Source organism: Aspergillus mulundensis, assembly GCF_003369625.1.
Source record: "Aspergillus mulundensis strain DSM 5745 chromosome Unknown scaffold_8, whole genome shotgun sequence".
NCBI lineage: Eukaryota > Fungi > Ascomycota > Eurotiomycetes > Eurotiales > Aspergillaceae > Aspergillus > Aspergillus mulundensis.
Window position 1 is genome coordinate 1627198 of NW_020797896.1, and position 15538 is coordinate 1642735.

At 55.1% G+C, this 15538-nt stretch overlaps 4 protein-coding genes across 4 annotated transcripts; all 4 read right to left on the bottom strand.

Annotated features, from left to right (window-relative positions):
- Positions 1-352: 352 nt before the first annotated feature.
- On the bottom strand, positions 353-3696 carry DSM5745_07884 (uncharacterized protein; the record flags this gene model as incomplete). The annotated part of the gene is made up of 4 exons (XM_026749900.1): positions 353-2848; positions 2903-3065; positions 3118-3356; positions 3412-3696. 4 exons carry the CDS (start codon positions 3694-3696, stop codon positions 353-355), a joined length of 3183 nt encoding a protein of 1060 aa, XP_026601932.1.
- A 3085-nt stretch (positions 3697-6781) lies between these two features.
- DSM5745_07885 (uncharacterized protein) lies at positions 6782-7814 on the bottom strand (the record flags this gene model as incomplete). Its single annotated transcript, XM_026749901.1, has 3 exons — positions 6782-6922; positions 6967-7300; positions 7357-7814. 3 exons carry the CDS (start codon positions 7812-7814, stop codon positions 6782-6784), a joined length of 933 nt encoding a protein of 310 aa, XP_026601933.1.
- Positions 7815-9166: 1352 nt separating this feature from the next.
- On the bottom strand, positions 9167-10797 carry DSM5745_07886 (MFS transporter; the record flags this gene model as incomplete). Its single annotated transcript, XM_026749902.1, has 2 exons — positions 9167-10348; positions 10411-10797. The coding sequence occupies 2 exons, from the start codon at positions 10795-10797 to the stop codon at positions 9167-9169; spliced, it is 1569 nt and encodes a 522-aa protein (XP_026601934.1).
- Positions 10798-14504: 3707 nt separating this feature from the next.
- DSM5745_07887 (uncharacterized protein) lies at positions 14505-15419 on the bottom strand (the record flags this gene model as incomplete). The annotated part of the gene is made up of 2 exons (XM_026749903.1): positions 14505-15287; positions 15339-15419. The coding sequence occupies 2 exons, from the start codon at positions 15417-15419 to the stop codon at positions 14505-14507; spliced, it is 864 nt and encodes a 287-aa protein (XP_026601935.1).
- Between the last annotated feature and the right edge of the window lie 119 nt (positions 15420-15538).

The following is a 15538-nucleotide window of genomic DNA, read 5'->3' on the forward strand; positions in this document are numbered from 1 at the left end:
GGAGTATACTCCTGCAAGTGTAGTCGCGGCCAGCTGAAAACCGGACGATGAAAAATCTGGGATATTGGTGACGAGTGTACCAGAGGTATACCTAGTGGAAGTCTAGAGAAAACAATAAATCAATCTGGAAATCGAACGATCCAAATTTCTCTGATACAAAAATATTTCCATGCATGCGAACGCCAGACAATGCAGACATCTATACAACGCAAACGCAACGGAAACAAAATACAAAGAAAATGCAAAGCAACGCAATCTATATCCCGACATAAAAGGAACGCTGTCCCATGCCTCTCCCTCCACTCAACTTTCAAACCAATTAATCCTTCAACCCGTCCAGCTGCAGCTCCAGCTACGCCAACCACTCCCCAACCCACTTCCGAATCCACTCATCCCTAACCCCGGGAACAGCACGTAACGTCTCACTAACCCGCGCAGTCTTGGCCGTCTCAAGAACATTATCCGGCTCGCCATTAGCCGACGCGACAAGCCCTTCGAAGAACGACACCAGTTTCGCAGCGGGGTTTCGCTCCAGCGCGGCTTGGAGATCGCCATCCTGACTGTGTGAGCGATCAATATCCTCCCGAACGCGCTGGATCCATTCCGTCAATGGGATGATGGGCAGGGGTTCAGATTCAGACTTTCCTGCGTAGGTAGCCAGTGTCGACGCGAGGACGGGCGTGATCGCGCTGAATGGGACGGGGGATATGTTGTGCGGGTGGAAGACTTGTACTTCGCCGTCGTCGCCATCAGTAAGCGCGAGTTCGACGAGAACACCTGCCAGAAGGTCGACGGGAACCCAGTCGACGCGGTCGAGGGTTGGCCCAACGGTCTCCGGCACGGCCCCGACCTGCAGTGAGCTGCGGACGAGACTGGGAAACCACTCTGATTTGTTCCAGAGACCCGGCGCGTTCGCGGCACCGGCGATCTGGCCGACGCGGGCGAAGGCAGTGCGGAGGTTGCGGGTTTTGGGGCTTGCCGCGTGCGCAAGGATGTGTTCGGCGAGGTACTTGGAGGTCGCGTAGCCGTTGGGTGTGGGGGACGTTGTGGTGATGATGCGTTCGGGTGTAGTTTTGTCGGGCGAACTGTGGCCCATTACGGAGGAGATGGAGGAGATGAAGAATGTTTTTGCGGAGTGGGCGGAGGAGCTGGAGAGGTTGAGGAGGTTCACGACGCCCTGGAGTTGCGGCTCGAAGGAGGAGAGGGAGAGGTTGAAGTTCACGGCCCAGGCGTTGTGGATGATGAGGGTTGTTTGGGACTGCAGTGTTTTGAGGGATGAAGGGTCGAGGCCGAGGTCTGGGCGAGTGAGGTCTGCTTTCCAGAATGTGACGCGGGACGGGTCGTCGAGGGGCATGTCGAGGTGGTAGAGGGTGCTCTTTTGCCGCATTAAGGAGATGGCGTTGTCGCTGCGGTTCAGGCAGTAGACGTGGGCGATCGCCGGATTTTGGAGGAGTGTCTGCAGGATGTAGGTGCCGAGCGTGCCGGTCGAGCCAGTGAGGATGACGGTCTGCTTCTCAGCTGGCGTCTCGATGCGGACGCGATCAAGGAAGTCCTGCAGCATGGCGTCCCGTTCTTGAAGCTGCGCCTTCGCTTGAGCCTCTGGGCTTGAGCCCTCGTTTTGGTGGCGGATGACGGCCTGCGTCAGCTCCGAAATAGTCGGGTGGAGATAGATCGTGTTGACAGTGAAGTCGGGAAAGTCGAGGCCTTGCGTGAAAGAGCGAGTCGCTGTTATAGCCTGCAACGAGTCGAGGCCTAGATGGAAGAAGTTGTCTTTATCGCCAAGCTGGTCGTCTTTCCAACCGGTAACGGAAACTAGGACGTCACGAACAAAGGCGGCGATCGCCTTCGCATCGGTGGTGCGCCCCGGGCCGGAGACATGGCTTTCTGACTGCGCAGCGACCTTGTCAGCGTCGGAATACAACGCGTCAAGCTCATCCGCGTATGCTGCAAGGGTGGCCGCTCTCTGAATGGTGCCCTTTCCCGCCCGGAGCATGGGCTTGTGAGGACTGGTAAATATAATGTGCGCCTTATCGACGCGGGCATGGGCAGGAGACTGGGCGTTGGCTACTTCCACACTGGGCCAGATTTTCTCGATCCACTTCGCTCGCTCACTCGCATCCAGCGCGGGGTTGCCAGCGAGTTCGATGAGAAGAGAGGCCTGGAAGCGCTGGGCGCCAGCAACGATAGCACCCGTGACTTCCGCATTGGCAGCCACGACGTGCTGCTCCATGGAGGTCGGGTTCGTCTTCTCGCCGTTCAAGAAGACAATGACATCGTCCAAGCGGGCACTGTATCGCCAAAGATCCCTGTTGCGGGTGTCTGGATGACGCACCCACAAATCCTTGGTGTGGTACTCCTGCTCCTCGGGGAAGATAGTGAACGGTACGGCGTGGGCCTCGGTTTCTGGCTTACGAACGATAACCATTTCATGCTCGTCACCAGTGACATGCCGGAACTCGATACCAAGGTTCGGGTGGAATTGGACGTAGCGCCAGTCCTTGAGAGGGTCCCGGTAGCCAGGGGTGAAGAGCTGAATCGGCAGGCCCTGCTCGGAGGCGCCATATCTGTTGACGAGACGGACCTTCGAAGCGATCTTGTCGCCAACAGGCTGGGGTAGGTCTCCTCCTGCGTACATGACGTGGTCTAGGTGTTGGCTCAGGTGGTCGAGGTCTTCTGGGCTTCGGGATAGATCCCGTAACAGGGAAGGGGGGACGAACGCGGCGTTGATAGTGGTTTTCTTTGTAACTTGGACCAGGCCGGATGGGCTTGGTAAGCCGACGGACGTTGGGCATACAATTGTTAGACCCAGAGGCAAGCCCCAGTAGAGCAGGATAGCGAGACCAGCCGCCTGAACGAATGACCGTTAGGGACGAAAACTGAGAGATTCAGACAAGAAGCTTACGTGAAAAGGCGGCATGACAGAGAACAGCCTTTTACCTCGTGTCCAGTCGTCCATGTTCTCAGATCCTGCCGGCGTCTCAAGAAGACCCATCTTCATATGTTTATTGACGAGATCATGCGTCCAGTAAATGGGCTTGGGGATGCCAGTCGAACCGCTCGTGTGGCTGCACATCGGGTTAGATGTGGCTCACTTCCATGAAGTGCAATCTGACTTACAGGATGACCAGCGTTTCTCTTGCCGCCTCCTCGTATCTCTTGTTCCACTCAAAGTGAGGATGCTCCGTCCCCAGCAATTCTTGCACACTGGGCACATCATAGCCGCTCAAGTTGTTATCTTCGATTATGGCAGTGACAGCAGGCGACCGGGATTCTGTAGTAAGCATTTTCGTACATTTCAGCCGTTGGATGAGGCTCTTATGTGCCGCGGGACTGTTGCGAGGTGAAGTACAGAACAACTGACCAGTCAGCTACGCCAGAGAGAACCAAAGCAAGGGAACTGGGGGTACATACAGAATATCCCGCCTTGACTGTGGCAAGCACCAAGGCCGGGTATCGGACATCGTTGGGGCCAATGTATGGCAGAACCTCTCCCTTCCCGGGGCCAAGGTTCTTTGTCAACCACCACGCCAGCCCGTTGACGACGTTGGCAAAGTCTTGGAAGGTCACTTGATAGAAACCATCGTCGTAGCTCGAAGCTGACTTGGGGTATTCGGCGTAGATGGCGTCAGATTTCTCGGCGGCGTAGTAATCCACGAGACGGGGAAGGAGAGTGAGGTTTGGGTCGAGACCGATCATCTTCGTTTGCCGTGAGGGTGGTGGAGGGGAGATTGTTCTATGATGGAGAGACAGACTGTGGAAGGGGACAAATCGCTGAATATATAGTCTCCAGTGACGGCCAACAGGGGTATCGAGATGGAAGAGTCGTGACGAGGTATCAGCGATCAACGGTGCCAGCCGACTATCCGTGGTTGAAATTCGCTCATCGATGCACGACAAGATGACATTGTGAGGCAAACTGGGCAACCAGTGGGTCTGACATGGCCGATCCCTGTATCAAGCGTTAACCAAGCTTCAAGCCATCCGTCATCCTCCCGGCACCACGGCATCTAACCGGTTGAAGAATCGTCCGTCGTGGCACCAACCCGCCACCCCGGCTGAACCGAGATCCAAGCCGCTGATTAGCCTATCCCGTATATCGGTTTGATGCTTGGCTTTTCAAGCTCAGTCTATGTGCGGCTTGCACGGTTGGCATAAGATCACCATGTCCACAATGTCTCAGGCCCACTACCTAGCCATTGCCTGACGACTCGCAAGTGGATGTCGGCAAACCGAGTCGGCATACCGGGCAGCCAGTGAAGTGTTTTTGCCAGGCTCCTTGCTGCTCCATATTGCTTCATTGTTTCCATGTCGTATCATATTACCCGTTTTGACTGCATTGCACGGATAGGCGGGATCGGCCCCAGGCCGCGGAGCGTATTACCCGATCTGGTAATCGGAGGTTGTTCTAGAAGTCACGGAGAATCAAGATGCTATCCATAACTTCCAGTCTCCGAAGCACGTCACGGACTCGGGGTATATGATGCCCATTAGCCCAGGACGTGAGAAAGTCTTCTGATTTGTCACAGCTAAGCCGTTTCTACCGAATGTTGTCTGATCGAGTCCTCGGATTCTTTCTTGGAGCCGAGCCTTTGCAAGTACACTGGCATAATGTTTCATGCATGTTGACTCAAAGTGTTATCTCCCGATGCCCCGCTCCTCGCCATCGCTCCTGGACAGGACGTGCAGGATTCCGATCGATGAGTACCTGTATTTTGGCTCCCGCTTACATCCGGTGCCCGAATATGCGGACCGGGAGGATGGGTGCTCCAGGGTACCCGAATCCCCAGCGCCCGCCGGCCGAATCACCCATTACGTCCATTCGACGAGCGCCGGACTCTCAAAGCATTTCCGGGAGATTCTGCTCTGCCGCGAAAGACCGTCGGCATGGTAAAGTGCAGATGCGTTGAGAAAGGGGGTACGTTATGTTGCAGCGAGCGCATCAGACCCGTTGGGCGCGGTTCAATACTCAGGTAGCACCGTGACTGCCATTGCAGAAGACGCGCCTAGCCTCGGGTTGGAAACAAACATAGGACGCTCCACGATTGGCCAGGACGACGGCTGTTACAAAAAGGTATGCTTACCGTTACCGCCATATATCAACTGCAGAACACAGACTGAGGGAGATGAGCGCACCATCAGAAGATGGGCAGTAGATGAGGGTAGGTGTGTTGATTGCAGCCTTAAGATTAAGAAGCGCACAATGAACAACGTTCTTACGTGGCGTAAGGCATTGTGCGAAGGTCAAATCATTCCAACGTCTGGCATAGGCCGTTTTTCTGATGCGGTATGATCGATCGAGAGCTGGGGAAGTGTGACTGTGATGAAGAAGCCGGAAACCACGACATCATTGACACAGACAGAGCCAGTCCTCATGACGAGCAATTTGCCTGGTTTTGGAGCCATGGATCTTGCCATCCAGCCCGGTCTGGTCCATCTATGAATTGCCTCATCTGCGTGACCCCACAGGTGCAGATTGGTCGACCTCACTGTATCATGATTGGAGGAACGGATCGCGTTTGCGGCCATGAATGGCTGTGGCCGGATGAATTGAAAGTATCCCTCGCATTCAAGACGTAAATTGGATGCGATGGAGCAAATAGCAGTTTCTCACCAAAGGTGATGAAAGATGTGGAAGAGCCCAAGGAGGAAACTCGGGAAGGGGCGCTAGACCCAATCCGGACACTCAAGCCGTTGTCGCTGTCATGTGACTTCAGCTTATCTCCGGTGTTTGCTCCGTCAATCCTCCAACAATCTGCCAACTTTCATCTCTCGCCTCAGGGTCACCATCTTCAAGTCTATTTCCTCGCGACTAGCGCTATGACACCCGTATATGACAGTGGGCGTACACAAGGCGCCGCTTGCCCGCTGTTGTACGAGTAACGATCGACCTGGCGCAGCTCAGACACTCGCCGTCCCCGAAGCGCCATGGGGAGAGCCGTTTACCGCAATGGCGGGCTTTCAGTATTGTGCCCATGAACCCGTCGGGCTGCGCAGAAATGAGAAGAGACCGCCAGAACCGGTCGACAAATCACCACTCATCGGAGTCCACTGCGCAGATACGGCTTTCGTAATGGACAAAGCCCTCACAGATCACCTTGATTCTTGCAGGCCTCGCATCCTTTTTCGGATACCAATGTGGGATAGACAATTCGCCTTTGCCCTCGATTGACAGGCTTTGTTCCTTGGGTCCACGGAGCCATCGAATTCACGATATGATTCGATCAATCAAGTAGTCTTGAGACTGGTCGAAAACAACGCTTCGCGCTCTGTTCAGTCCGTCCTCAGCAAGAAGCCTTGGGAACCTACGTTGGCAAGTTAGTATATGACTTCTCCCGAGGGCAGGATACCTTGAAACTTTTGACATTGAGTGAGGTTTACCACCCCAGAAGTAAAGCAATTTTGGGCGTATCCTACTGACCCCAGAATGCATGAGGGCCTCTGTTTCAAAGTCATCGGCAACAGTTCAGGCAGCCTACCCTCGCGCTTGGCGGTACACCATAACCAAGCCTCCGCCATTCCCGTTGCATCGCGTCCATCAGTTCAATTCGTCTCTTACTTCAGGTTCTCAGATCTTTACGAGTCCTGTCGGCGGCCTGCCGTGGCCTATGGCTACCCATTCCGCGGTCTATTCTGCAATGGTGCCAGCTTCGTGATGTTCTGCTCAGTTGAGTCATGGACATCACCTTGATTGGGCGGGAAGCCATGGGCTTCTAAGCGCATTCATAGGATTCGTGCCGGCTTGAAGGTGCAGGAGATCTTGTTAGCCAGGGTTGATGGTGCTCTAGGGAAGACGCAAAGTCAAGAGAGAACGGATCAGTCGGAAAGATAGTTCGATTCGATTATGCCGCCCATTATGTCTATCGATAATTCCATACCACGCCCGTCTTGTCGTCAACTCATCCCGCCCAACCATCGCAAGCGCCTGTGTCAAAACCCCACCGAGCAAAGCTATCCCATCCTACAAACCATTCCAATCAAAGCCAACAACCACCCAACCAGTTTCTCCCTATAAATCCACAAATTTACCACAACGAACACCACCGCAATCGCAAGATCCCGCGCATACTTCTCGACATTGCGCGGTCGAGGCCAAGGAGGCGGATCCCGTTCGGCATCCACGGCCCACAAGACCATCTGCTCGTGAGCGTAAAAGACCACCACAACAATCAAGACGCCAACCACCCATCCAACAAGATCCGCTTGTATCCTGCACTGCTCTCTCAGGGCCCAGTCCTTAGGCGCTTTGTATCTGCAGATGCTTTCGTATGTCAGGACCGGAAAGACCATGAGCGGGATAATCCTGCGAACCTAGTCAGCGGGTTTCGGTTGATGATCCGGGGTGAGTGGACTGCGCACTTGAAGATGTTGATTCGCTGCGCTGGTAGGAAGAGGTATTGGGTCATGATGTTGTTCGCGTGCGCATCGGCGAAGGCTCGGTCGAATTCGTCCCAGGCGGCTGCGATGTCAATTGCGGCTGGGGAGTTGGAGTCGGAGTCCGAGGCGGCCGTGGGCTTAACCGGTGGAAGGGGGCGATCAGGCTGGGCCTCATATTTCGGCTTCCAGTTCACAGCCTCCTTGTTCCGACGGTGTGCGCGCCGTTTGGCGCCCGTTTGCTCCATGCTGGCTGCTGCGCGACATTTGGCGGTGACAGAGGGCTTGTGGAGGTTAGAATATGATAGCCGCGAAAATGCCGGCCACAGGTACTGACCCTGTCGCCTGATATCCTTTTGGGAAGGAGCCCTCTGCTCTGGAGGTCTGGAGGTCTCGACCATCGGGATCACGTGCTCCCCTTTCTCGCTCAAAATGCGGCCCATTTCTAAACCCAGTAGATATTTACACAATAACAGTGGCTTACGAAGACGAGAGGTCGGGGTCCACGTGTGTTCCTTTTCAAAAATGGGTGTGCGTCGCCCTGGATGCTTACAGCCACAAAATGGTGTTATAGGACTGCTGCACTAGGGTCGTCTGCCTGCTCCCCGCAAGCCGGACAGGCGGATTTGAGAATTTGGTCAAAAACTTGCCTTTCACGTCTTTCAAACCCATAAGCCTGAGGTCCCTAACTCTCATCTCCTCCTCCTTGCTCTCTCTGAAAAGTTTGTGCTGCAATTCCTCCTTAAAATTGATTAACCAGAAGCTATACTGCAACCGGCTGGCGTCATTCCATCTAAGTTGGTTCAAAGTTCTCACTGCTTGACGCGCATAATGCTGGCAGTTCGATAGCAAGAGGTCATAGGATTCGCCATGGGGACGTGGGATCTCGCCCTGGGTTTTGATGTCCCACCTGTGCAGCACCAATTGGACTGAATGAAAATGAGATTGGATTGGCGCAGCGAAGCATCAAAAAGGTTATGTCAAAAGAACGCGAACTTACGTCTAAGTACAATGTCCTTGATACTGAAGTACATTTTTGTCTCTTCCCACTTGGGTTCGTCTGTTATTTTGAACTCCTCTCGACTAACTATTTTCTTCCACGCTCCTATTCCATCCGTGCCCGGCGTTCCCCAGACATCCTCCAGCATTGAGAAGCTTTTTTGTACTCGCCTTCAAAGTTAGGGTTCATGCTGAAGATTCGGTGTTCAGATGCCTGCATATCCACACGGTAAGCTGAGAAACAAGCGTACGTATACCTCTTGGGGGTTCACCTCGGCATTGGCAGTTAGGGGTCGAATATATACACCCCAGTGTGCGAGCCGTGTATTACCGCTTGGGAATCCTCACACAGAACGCCATGGGTTCACAGCAACACCAACAGCCCAAGCCTGCCGTCGGTAGACACTGTTATCGTGTAGGGCTGTTCGTGGCCACTGTTAACTTAAAGGTCCCGGTGAATTCTTTCCGCTTTGCGATTGATGTCGTTGTTTGGGGTATCCTTGTTCCTCCGTGCGGACGGGGTCTCCTCGAGGTCGGGTTGTTCAGCCTCGGTGTCAATGGGCCTGACGTACAAACACCCATGGTAACTGACACCCCCTCATTCGCCGACATCGAATGCTAGTCAATGGACTGCAGAAGGCGGGCAGATCCTAGGTCACAGCGTCTACAAATGGCTATTAATTGTTCTTAAATTCATATCCATACCCATATCCATATCGTAACCGGCAAATCTAACAAGTCTATCCGACGAAACCATATCCTATCATACCATATCATAACATCATAAATCACCCCCTTACTTCTCCAAATCAACCGGAAACCTCTCCCTTATACTCTTCCCATACCTCGTTAAAAGCACCGTAAGCGGCACAAACCCCAACGCAATGAACCCCAGCAACGAATTTCCCCACCCAATGCCCAGGCTCTCAAACATCTTCGGGCCAGCCAGGGGCAACAGCGCCCCAACAAGGGACCGGCTCGCAGTCAACGCCGCATTCCCGCTCGCCGCATACATGGGATAGCAATCAATGATGTAAATCTGAATCGGCATCCAAGCTCCCATCATCCCCAAGCCAAAGGGACTCATACCCAGGATCGGGACGATCCAATGAACCTTCTTATCCGCAGCCCACCCATACCAGAAGAACGAGACGGGGATGAAGAACGACCAGAAGACCATAGCCGGAAGGCGCATCTCAGGCTCGAATTTCCCGCCGTTGCGGGCTGCAAGGCGCAGAAGGATCTTGTCGGATGTTGTGGCGATGATCACCAGGCCGATGAACACGGGGATCCCGATGCCCAGGTATGCGAGGCCCGAAAGGCCAGGCGAGAAGCCGTACTGGTCGCCGAAGACGGTGGGGATTGTCGTGAAGAATAGATACAGTAGGCCGTAGAGGAGGGCGATGTATGTTGCGAGAAAAAGCACGATGGGCGATTTGCAGAGGAGGATGATCGGCCTCTTTAACCCTAGCTTCAGCACGCGCGCGGGACTCACATCATTCCCTTCGATGTCGTAGTGGCTGCGCAGATCACTCCGCCCAAGCTCCTTGCCCAGCTTGTCGGTCTTCCAGCGCAGTATAACAGGCGCGTAGGTCTCTTTATTAAAGCACTCAATCGCGAAGGACAGCGCACCGCCGGAAATAAGGAGGAGCCAAAACACCCATCGCCACCCGATACTCTCGCCCACGAACCCACCGGCAATGGGTCCGATAACAGGCCCCATCAGCGGCCCAAGGCTCCATAGCGACGTCGCGAGGCCGCGCTGGTGCACGGGGAACAGGTCGGCGATGACACCGGCGCCGAGCGTAATGCAGCCGGAGCCGCCGGCGCCCGCGAGGAGCCGGAAGATGATCAGCGATGCGAGATTCGGGGCGAGCGCGCATCCGATCTGCCAGACGACGAAGAACCAGTTCGCGCAGCTGAGGACGATGCGGCGGCCGTAGATCTCGCTGAGCGGGGCGAGGAGCATGGGGCCGAACTGGCGCCCGTCCATTTTGTTAGCGCAAATGGAAGGTTGGTGTCTGGATCGGGCAGACGCACCGTATACCCCAGCAGATAAATGCTCACCGTGAACGACAGCAGCGTGTCGTTCGTGATGTCCATATCGCTCGCGAGGTCTTCGAGGGCAGGCGAGAACATGCTCGACGCCAGCGGCGAGATGACCGTCACCGCGCTGACGAGGCCGAGCAGCGTCCACTTCCGCGACTGTGTGAAGTTCATGGGATTCGCGGGGTCATCTTGGCTGTCCCAGGCGACGATGCCGGCGTCGAGGTCGGTCTCTGGGAAGACTTGGCGGGAGGACTGGCGGGGGGAGGGTGTGGTGGGCGCTTTTTCGAGGTCGGCGTCTTGGAGGGGCGGGGGGCTTTTGTCGCGAGAGATCTCGCGGCTGAGACTCGGGCTGGGGGTCAGTGTGCTTTGGGAGGCCATGGTGGTGTGATGGCCGAGTTGACTGCAATGGGTTCGCTCCCTTGGCTCTCTGGCCAGCCGACCGTAGGAACTGGAAGGAAGACGAATCACCCGGGCACAGGAACGCAAGAAACACCAAGAACGCTAGAAGGGGAGACGGAGCATTCTATATTCGACAAGACTTCCGGATAACTGGGCCGATCGTCTTAGCGGGCGGCTGCCTCCGCGTGCGTGTGGCCTGTTGTGCAGCGCAAATGGTGATAAGGCGGGTTATGCGGCTTAATGCTGATTTTCAGCCAACAGCAGCAAGGCTGACGGGCATCATTGGCGATCAGATCGCCCGGTGTCAGCGTTTCTGTTTCATCGTCAAGACGGGCGGGTGGCTCAGGCCCGAGCCCTATACCAGTATGCCTATGGAACTTCGTGCAAACGAGCTCGGCATCCAGCAGCGTTTCGTTTCTCGCGTATCTCATCCTCCCTGAAGTGCTCGATGAAGATGTCAGAGCGCGTCAACCCACCGGATATCCCACACCGCTGCTCTCTTCCATCGCTATCACATTGGCGGGTTATCATATCTCGCTGCACCCCCCATCTAGCCGCCTCCAGGATGCCGCCCATACTAAACCAGGCAAAGATAGACCCTTGGCGGGCTAAAACAAGCCCGATTCCACCAGTGAGAGGCCCCATCACGCCGGCCCCATTTCACCCGCGCAGCCATCTCCCGAACCGGAGAGGAACTGCCGGAGCTGGAGGGCTAGCCTCCAATATTCCTGCGGGCTGCAATAGCCGCCGCAGTTTGCGTCGCAGCTGGCAGCTGGGCAGCTGCAACGGGTGTTGTGGAACGCCGATGCGTTGTTTGCTTCTTGATTCTCCGACTCTCGACGCGTGGGCGCAGCCGTCCCGTCTGTGCGACTACCATAGCCACTGCGATGCCAACGGCCAACAGCTCGCCTCGAGCAGGATGGCTTACTTCTGCAAGCCTCGGTCGGAAGCGACGCCACCAAGTTGCTTATAAATTATTTGTGGTCTGACCTGGCACAACAAGCACTAACCACCATAGCCAAGACAAGGAATGTTCAGTCCGGGCGCCGAGAACCTGGCCATGTCCTAGGTTGGCTGGCAGGAATGCGTAGGCCAATGCAAAATACTTAATATCAGTACTAAGGCATCAGGGGCGAGACGATGGAATATAGAACTCCGTAGTAAAAACTCTCGGGCGAAGGGTAGGTAGCTAAAGCCGAAGTCTGTAAACCAACAGCCTACATCAAAGGCATCAACCACACCGGGTATTCTGAATCGCAGCCATCGCCTGGTGAGCAATGGTGATCCCGATCGTTGGTCTGAGCCCTAGTTAATAACTAAATCAGGCGTTTGACGATGCGAGCCGCCAGTTCTTTCTAGGTCCAGAGTTCCTTTGCCAACCTATTGGCCGAGGAAAGCAGACACCAGCCTGGAGCGACCAGAAGCTGGAGAAGCAAAGAGAGGAGCAACAGCGTCAAGGTTGATAGTGTTGAGCGAGGAGAGTTGGGTTCAAGAGCTTAAAGGTCCATGCCATTCATTCAACAATTGCCTGTGATATACAACGCATGGAAATTTAGTGTACCTTGTCGCTATCTTCACCAGTTAAGCAAGGCGATATTCTCGGCTTCCTTGAGTGTAGAAAGGTATAGTACATTTGACATTATTTTGATGCAGGGGTATTCTTGCTTTCTGTTGGACTATTTTAGTCAAGACGTGTTTCGATGTCAGTATACATAGGCCATTGGGACAGAAGGCAAAGCGGCGATTGTTTGCTTTGTGAGCCTCAGCTAGTTTGGAGGTTGATGGGTTTGGCTGCATTTTAGAATCGGACAAGGAGTACAGAATGCCGAGGTTGAATATGAGGTCTTGAGTTTGAGTTTTTGATGGAATCGCGAGAAAGAGCGGAAACAACTTGTCCGGGTGAGCCAGGTAGAAGAGTTTGCCGAGCACCATCTGAAAAGACCAAAAATGAGGCTATTCGGAACAAAACCACTTGGGTGTAATAGCCTGGGCCACACCCACTTTTTTTTTTTTAGCTCGACCTTTGGATCGAGCGGAATCCACCCACTAGGCTGCTTGAATACGTACAGAGTGAGATCGGGGCGCCAGAGTAGCGGCTTCTCTGTCAAAATTACATGGATTGGTAAAGGAGCTTCCATCCTAATCAAGCTACCTACATTCACGCTTTTCCAGGCTACCAACAGGACGGCAAGGTTCAAAGTAGGGCAGTAGACTAGGTGCTCATACACCATCCCCACCCCAGGCAGAGTCTGCTGGAGGGCGACAGGCCACCAAGTGGAGGGATACTATGGTGTCCACTACATAAAACCCATCTTATGCAGGAGCCTTGCAGCTCGGCACTGGCATAGAGCTACTCATCTATTGCGCGACGACGGAATCGAAGTCGACGCCCCCAAAGACAGAGGAACGACATGTCAAACAACCGCTTGACCCCTAATGGAAGAATCTACAGGAGACTGGACTCTCTCGCGAAAGAAATGCGATGGACACTATGGCTGTCATACATATTCAAAATGCCAAATCTCGAGCCCTTCTACCCGGGCAATAATCAAATCAATGCATCCGTCCTCTTCCACCTCATTTCGAAAGCCCTTTAGGAGCTCAAGCCACGCAAGGATGTGTGCAAGGACGCAACCCGATCGTCGCATCGCGCCCGACACCACCATCCATCAGTCCTCTAGTTCGCAAGCAGCGCCGCCAGTATCTGCTCGGGCACGGCGTCGGCTTCGCGGCGGAAACGGCTCCACCCGATGCGGAGGACATACTGCTGATAGCTGGTCAAATGGATCGTTCCATCCGGCTGACCATGCTCAAACAGCACGGTTTGCGCCAGCTGCAGGGCGAACGCTACGGCGATCTGGCGCTGAAGACCCGCGTTAAACGCACAGGAACGAACCATCAACGCGAACACGTCGTCACTGCGGTACATGGGGAGGAGCGAGTTGGAATCGAGTTGCGATAGCGGCGTAAGATGGGGATACCGGAGGCTCGGCCGGCGGGCCTAGAAGCAGTGCGCGCTCAAAGTTAGTGACGGACACACGGCAGCCGCAGCGGATTGGGGTAGAGGAGGACTGACTTGGCAACTCCACCGGCAAGCGTAATTGCTAGATCGCCTAGGTTTGCGAGATGCAAGGCTCCAATGACCTGGCTGGCAACGCGCCTGGAGATGCGGTCGGACATCGTGGAGATACGAAGGGTTGAGGATTCCGTCGTTGGGAAGATGGGCGTTCGCGGTCGCAGAGGGCTGAGGGTGCAAAGCGAGCATGGCTTGAAGGTTCTCTGCAGGAGATGTCGGTCGAAAAAGAGAGATGGATATCGCGCGATACGGTGGGATACGGATGTACTGGATGGCGATGGAGATGGAGATGGAGATGGAGATGGGAAACGAGGAGAAGAACAGGAAAGGGGATCGATGAGAAAAATTGCCCCGCGACGCCTCTGTTTGCTTCTGCGTAGGATGGGTAAAGAGCCAGAGACAAAGGGGAGGGCTGTGGCTGGCATCTACAATGAACGAGCCTTTGTTTATATGTCCACGTACAGTAGGAACATCATCAACAGCGTCAAGGAGGAACAACCTCAGCATTAAAGAAGCACAGGCTCATACAAAGCAAGACCAAAAGCAAAACCAAGAGAAAACCCAAAAGCAAAACGACTATGGAAGTGCGATCAGCAGCAGCGCCGGCATATCACAACCCCCCCGGCCATCCCGAGCTGTGATCGCGAGCCTCGCAGCCCCCCGGCATCTTCTCGGCCTTGTTAGGCGTCGGGATGTCAGGAAGTTCCCCAGCGGCAATCAACTTCCTCCGCAACTGTCCAAGCGGAACATGTACGTTCCAGACGTGCGCCGGCAAGCGCTGGTTCAGCGCATCCCAGACGGGCTTGAACTGCGGATCGAGCTTATCGCGAACGTCGGCATCATGCGGCACGAAGTACATCAGCTTGAACCTCCAGAGATTATGCAGGTCCCGCATGTGCCCGTAGTCGCGGCAGCGGAGCAGAATCACCGCTTCGAGAAACGCCCAGGGGAGAAGGACCTTCATGGGGTACTGGCCTGGTCCGTTGAAGGGCGCGGTCCGTCCGTTGCCCGTTAGCAGGCGAGCGGAGTTGGTGAGGGTGAGGTTCCTGTCGTCCGGTGCGGGCGCGTCCGTCTTCAGTTCGGGCAGCCACCAGAGCTGGGCGGATTGCTTGTGCAGCGAGAGCAACTCGTAAGGGGCCCACTGCGGTAGGCCCTGGACGTGGTAGTGGACCGCGGGCACGGGGTGGTAGCGGTCGAAGGAGTACGCGGCGCCCATGGCGGCCCCGCGAGTGGCAAGGTCCATGGTGCCGAAGACGACTGCCATCTTCTCGACGGGGAAGCGGTCCTCGCAGAGCTCGCCGCAGCTGGTGTCGGTGCAGGCCGTGAAGCCGGCCGCGGCAAGGACTCGTTTGGCCTCGTCGAGTTTCTTGTCGGCGATGACGAACTCGATTTCCTGCAGCGGATGTCACCACAAGTTAGAACAATGGTGGTGTTGAAGGCTCACGCGGTTGCCATTATCGGCTGTATGCAGGCCTAGAGCCAGCCATCCCCAAATGACGTTTGGCACGCCAGCCTGATCCAGCATTTTGGCCACCTCAACTGGAGGAAGCTTGATGAGCCATACGAACGTAGGATAGAGGTGCTTGGGGCAGCCATACATGCCAACTTTCCTCCATTCATAGGGACTGGCATCGTGAAGGGAGC